This window comes from Humulus lupulus, chromosome 3 (genome assembly GCF_963169125.1).
Source record: "Humulus lupulus chromosome 3, drHumLupu1.1, whole genome shotgun sequence".
Classification (NCBI taxonomy): domain Eukaryota; kingdom Viridiplantae; phylum Streptophyta; class Magnoliopsida; order Rosales; family Cannabaceae; genus Humulus; species Humulus lupulus.
The window spans coordinates 225,449,965-225,456,537 of NC_084795.1; the positions used below are offsets into that span (position 1 = coordinate 225,449,965).

At 33.5% G+C, this 6,573-nt stretch overlaps 1 protein-coding gene and 1 long non-coding RNA gene across 2 annotated transcripts; one reads left to right on the forward strand and one right to left on the reverse strand.

Moving 5' to 3' along the window:
* Positions 1-778: 778 nt before the first annotated feature.
* On the reverse strand, positions 779-3,170 carry LOC133823446 (uncharacterized). Its single transcript, XM_062256225.1, has 2 exons — positions 2,702-3,170; positions 779-1,003 (listed from the first exon to the last, which is right to left on the reverse strand). The coding sequence occupies exons 1-2, from the start codon at positions 3,035-3,037 to the stop codon at positions 914-916; spliced, it is 426 nt and encodes a 141-aa protein (XP_062112209.1). The 5' UTR covers positions 3,038-3,170; the 3' UTR covers positions 779-913.
* On the forward strand, positions 1,010-1,969 carry LOC133823447 (uncharacterized). The gene is made up of 2 exons (XR_009888337.1): positions 1,010-1,265; positions 1,439-1,969. It is a non-coding gene; the product is annotated as an uncharacterized LOC133823447 (long non-coding RNA).
* Positions 3,171-6,573: the final 3,403 nt, after the last annotated feature.

Here is a 6,573-nt window from a genome sequence, read left to right on the forward strand (position 1 = left end):
CATTTGAAGATCTCGAACAGAAAGATTCTATTGTGATTCTTATTCTTAATATTGACAATGTTTTAATCATTAGGAATGATGTAAAGATGTTGTCAATAGAAAAGAAATGGTCAGCTGAACATTTCTAAATATTATATTTAGAAAATCCAAGAATGTTCTAAACATTAAATTCTATAGAGATTGAAAGAAGAATTCTTAGGCTCTGTCTCAAGCGACTTATATAGATAAGAAGCTTAAATGCTTTAGTTTACAAAAAACAAAGAAAGGTTTTTTGTCTTCCCGGTAAGGAGAATGTATTATCTAAATAATAATGTCCATTTATTCTTTTACTATAAAAGAAGGACATGAGACAGTTATTCCTACAACTCAGTAATATTAACAATTCTGTGTTATTTTCTTATCGTTTTTGTCAAGTTCTTAAATTAAGTTGATAGCGAAAAAGACAGTCAATAATAATTAATAGTACAATTGAAATTTTAAGTATCCGATTAAAATAGTCAACATATATAATAATATGTATATAAAATATATTTATTAAAATTAGAATTCAAGAGTAGATGATTTCAATTGTCTTCTAATTTCTAAATTTAATCATTTTGAAAATTTATTGCTTTTTATATGGAATATATTTATTTAATTGTGTTATGATGTGGGAATATATTATTTAGAATATTAAGAAGTATGAAGTAAATATTTTTTAAAAATTAATTTGATTAGCAATATTTTTTTATCTGTTAAATATGATAATTCTGAAAAATATAATATGAAAAAGATAATGTTGTACTATGTGGAACTTGATTTTTTTATTGGTAGAAAAATTACAAAATAATAAAGAATGACTAAAAAGAACTTGGTTTTTCCTCCTCTCTAAGGACTAGAGGGTCGAATTCTTCATATAATATGAATAATTGATCTAAACGATGTCGTTTATGAGACGCTTGTGACGATTGTAATGCTTCTCCATAAAGACCTTTGACGCTGCTTCTATGGTCTTTCTCCATGTCTACACAAAAGAAAGAATAATAAAAATAAAAAGTTGTAAAAGAAAAAGGAAAAGGTCCAAAAAAGAGTGAACAATCGGCTATTGTCTTTCTCAATAAGGAAATTAATGAAATAAAATACAATATGGGAAATAAAATACAATATGGGTAGTCATCACAAATAAAGTTGAACCCTTTTTCTACTTATTACTATTTTTAAAATACGGCTAAAGCACTTTGACGTGCAACAATTTTTTTATGGCAACTTTCTCTTTTCTTATTATTGTTTCATATTCGTCGCATATCGAAAATTACAACTATAGAAAAGTTTGGACTCAACAAAATCGCCAGGGGAATCAATTGACAATCTACTATACTCTCCCCCCATGTGTATACATATAGTTTTAATTTTATTATAAAATATACTCATTTACAATTAATGATGTGTATACATATAGTTTTAATACTTGTTCATTCTCTAATCAGGTTTTATTTTCTTGATTCTAAAACTTAAGATTTCTCTTCAAAATTATAACTTTTTAATTAATAGATTTGTTCCTAAATTAAATAAATCATTCTATTAACTATATTTTAATTTTGAAAATTTTCAAAATGTTATTGAATTTACACCAAGTCAATTCAAAATAATAACAAAACTTGTAATTACGAAATATTGCTTGTACAGAGTCTTTTTCTAAATATTTCTCGGTATAAATGTATTAAATACATCAACAATAAAACCACTTAATGTTCTTTTACAATACTATTCTAAGTTTCTCTATATAAATGTAGAGTAGATGTTATATTAATTAGTGTTACGTGATAATCTACCACTTAATGTGTTATATATATAGCATATTAAGAAATTTATCACATCGAAAATCAACAATAAAACTCCCCTAAAACAACAACAACAAGGACATTTAAACTTAGATACAATTTTATATAAATATATCATCCGTGTTCACAAAAACATAGAGACATGATAAGATCACGAAAGGGCTAAACTAAACTTTATAGGAGACATATTAGAAGACTGATTGAGAGAGACATCTTACCACATTATTATTAACTCAGTTTTGGAATTGTAAATTCATCATTTCCCCTATTTCAATTTGGCAACTAAATTTTATGGAAAGGGTAAGAAATTTCTGAACTAAGTTTTCCTTTTACCCCTGAGAATTTCTAAACTAAGTTTTCCTTTTACCCCTGAGAATTTTAACATTATAGTTTACTATAAAGCAAATAAAAAAAAATAAAGTGTGAATATCATAGGGGCCTGGCCAACTTGTCTGTGCTTTTTTTAATAAGCTAAAAGCACTTAAAGAATAATATGTGGCTAAAATATGTTAGTGAAAAAGAGAGAGCCCAATTAGACCTAAAAATCTCAATTAAACACAAAACACCTTTTGTCTCCAATTATGCAAGGACAAGAATGTGTTTTAGGGATTAGCTTTCTTAAAAAGCTTACCAAAAAACAAAGAGCTCATAAATCTACAACCAATAAATTCAATTAAGCTATAGCTTAACTAATAAAATTTCTATTTTCTACCATAATCTTTCTTTTAAAAAGTTAATTAAAAAAAGTTATACCACACAAGTCCTAATCCCGTATTAAAAAATCATAATAAAAGTAAATATCTGCACCGAATTAAGTAAAAAAAAATTCAATAATAATAAAAACCAAAGATATTCAATAATAATAATTAGATTAAACTGACCTTCTCAATGGGTCCAAACAGGGACTTGTGCCTAATGTCCCTTCCCCTGAGTCGTACCCTGCCATGAATCCCGAGCTGTCTCAATACCGCCGACTTCCTTGCCGGCGCCGGAGCCGGAAGGAGAGACCTTCTCTCCCCCAATTTGGAGCCTTGCCCATTTGATGATGGACTCTCACAGTCACCGTTCTCTTTACCTTCTCGGCTCTTGCGGCGTCGTTTTGCCCGAACAAGCTCCTTGCTCTTCGCCGGAGCTTCATCATCATCGGCAAACTTTCTGAGAAGCTCATCGGATGACTTCTTGGTCACATGTTGAACTTTACTGTTATCAGAATCCATTTTCAGAGAGAGAGAGAGATAAGAGTTTATGAAATGTAATTGTGAAAAATATTGATAAATGGGTTTATTTTATATGAACTTATTTTTGGATTATATTTTCACAAGTGGAAAATGGACCGTTGGAGCTTATGATAGAGGCGAGAATGAAGGAATATTGGAATAATTTAAATAAATTGGGAATGGAAGAAATATAGCCGTTGAAAGATATAATGTATGATTGGCATGTGAGTTTCTGTGGTGGCATTATATTAATTAATCGATTAATGATAATGATAAGTTTTCTGACACAAAATTTGGATCGGCCAAATACAACCGTTTCTAATGAAAATAAAATTATATATTTGATTTAACGAAATTAAATTAAATGAATATAATTACTTGTAACACTAATTTGGCAACTATAACTTCTCTCTTGTATTCTTAAAAAAATACACTTCTCTCTTGTATTTAATTATGAATTTTTGTTATTGTTATTAAATCCCCTAAAGAAAATCGGGAAATAAGAAAATAGTCATTTCATTGTCATGAAATGTGACGCAGATAGTTAGTAATGAAACCCCATGTCGTTTTCTAAGATGATCCAGTCCATCATTCAATGCGTTTCTCCTGAATTAAGTAAAACAAACGACTTGTCGTTTTCACTATGTAAACGACATCGTTTCTATGCAGCCAAGAAATTGTTTAGTTGTCGTTTTTCGTCCTGATGAAAACATGGTTTAAAAAATTTAAACGACACCTTTGATTCCTTAAAAACAATCCTCGACAGCGAAATTATTTTTTTTTCCTTTTAAAAAACGAAATTATTGCATTTGTTAATTTAATTTTTTTTTTGGACAAATTGTTTAGTCAAATATTTGCCAATGCCTATCTTTACAACCAATTGAGCTACTTATGTTATCTAATTATTTATGGGCGTAGTTGTTAAGAATGTATCCTGTTGGGAAATTTATTAAAAAAAATTGTAATGTATATATAGGGAGTTTTTTTAATTAGGGTGTCATTTTTGCTCATACAGGTATGAGCGTTTTTGTTTTTGGTATGTGAAGAAATTATAACAATTTTTTATATGACAATATACAACATGATTATAGTAGGTATACTATTAGTTTTCAAAAAAAATTCGAATGATTTAGTGCCAAAATTAGGGCTCAAACAATTAGTTACACACGTACTTGATTTTTTTTTATACTAGTGTAAAACAAACTGTTTGAACCTTGATTTAAGTACTTTAAATTATTTGGGATGTCTGATATAATTACAATGTACACCATCGTATTAAAAAAAATTGTGTCATAATTTCTCTAGGTGTCAAAAACAGAAAACACCCCTACCAATAAGACAAAAGTGACGTCTTTACCTAAGAAGCTTCATATACATATATATATATGTGTGTGTGTGTGTGTGTGTGTGTGTGTGTGTGTGTGTGTGTTGATGCAACAATTTTGTTCTTTCTGTTTTGGGAGGTACTCGCCTTCAAAATCTAATTCTCCGATCTCTTTCAATCAGTGTGGATGGCTCCAATGATCGTCGAACTATCTGGGAGTACCTGCAAGAAAGACACTCTGATGCTTAAGTTAGATTCCTTTTTTCATGTTCGTTCTCTAATGAAACGATGATATTTATAGGGTAAAAAAAATTCTAAGGAGTCAGTTAGTTAAGTCTACTCCCTGATTGGTTAAACGAATAACTGAATTTCCTGCCAAAATGTCTTCGGACCCTCTTGACTTGCAGAGGATAGAGGCAGGGTTCGCCTCTGATCCATGGCCTCTGACTTCGGCTCCTCTCTCGGGCCTAAACGCCCTGTTTTATTCATCTTAAAATAGCAAAACATTTGGGCCGAATATTTTGAGCCCAACAGATGCCCCTCGGCCCAAGTTTTGAATTTGATATATTCATTAGTCCGTTCAAACCTTGGGTCGACTCTTCGTCTTCAAAATTTTCGCCCAATGTCGTGACTTCCCTTCAATTGAAGACCACCGCGTGCGAATAATCATGGTAAATTCTGACAATTGTCACCTCGAATTAATGAGCTCTCAATTGCCGCGCATTACACTTCGCCTGTGCGTATTATCCTTTTTACTTCACTGTTTCAAATTGGTTCAACTCATTTTCAAACTAGCTGCCTTCCTTTTTTGAATTTCTCAGAGAAAGAAAGAAAAAACCCTAATCTCATTCGCTCTTCCTCTTCTGTAGATAATTGTCCATTTGAATTTCTGCAACTATGGATTCACGTTTTTCTCTCGAACCAGTAGACCGTGAAGGATACAAGGCTGCGTTTGATTGTATCTGCAAGCCCTTCGACATCCCAGACAACGTCACAGTCCGAATGCTCGCGAATTTTAAACTAAAAGAATGGCGATTCAAGGACGTGGTTAAGCCTAGGGAAATCGTTATGAGTCTAAGGCACATTGGGTGGCTTCGGTTCCCTCTTCCAGCCTTGCTGGTCCAAGTGATTTTGAACTCTAGAGCTCACATCTCTCAATTCCTCCCAAAGGCCATTCAATCCATTGTCGGAGCCCAAATGATTGGAGCTATTCGTAATGTCGACATTCAATCAGACGACATTTATTCGTGCTTCACCAAATCGACTAATAGGGCGGTGGAAGGCAAACCCTGGAAGAATTTCTACCTTTCCCCTAAGAAGGACCATACTATCTTTATTGATTTTGACAGTTCCCACAGGAATTGGGACAAGTGTTTCTTTACTGTCGGAGGTGCATGGTACCCCGAATTTTTGCCAAAAGAACTCTTTCCCCTTGCCAGGGTTTTCATCAAAGGTATGCCCTACTCCTTCTTTGCTTTTCTTCTCTACATATACATCTTTTGTTTAAAATAAACGATTATCTATACGAACTTATGTGATTCAATTTTTTCCTGTGATTTAGATTTTTTCGTGGCCTCAGGTCAACATGAACCCTGAAAGGCAGGTCTTGTTGACAGAGAAGGGAAGCCTTCATGAATATAAGGAGAATGACATTAGCATCAGGGGAGTTCTGAACCCCTATTGCATGCAAATCATGGCTCGCCTCTGCTTCCAAGATAGAACTGATTTGGGCGCTATGCGAGTCAGAGCTCTGAGGGGTGACATGTCCCTCGCCAAGGTCATAGCTACATGTGCGAAGCAGTTGGGGGATTTCTTAAAAAGATCTACCCCAGCTTCACTTACTTTGAGGCTGTCGTGGACCGAGTATGAAAGAGCGTGCTCGGAGACCTTTGCTGCGTGCACCAAGCGTCAGGGTGCCCCCGAGTACATGAAGGGGGATGGTTCAGAACCATCCCATTTGTCAGAGGCCTCCCCAGACAAATCCTCACTGGTTTGCAGATCCTCTCGCATACATGGGTGATCCTCCACACCTTCTGTTGTTCTATCTGTCCCGCCTCTGCTGCAGGTGCCCTTGTTAAAGGACACTCTGGGAAAGAGGAAGGCACGTGAAGAGTCATCAGATGAGGATTCAGACGATGGCCAATTAATTTTGTCCAAACTCTGAATTTTGAGAGGTTCTGCTTCTGTCTCTGTGACCTCTTCTTTAATGATT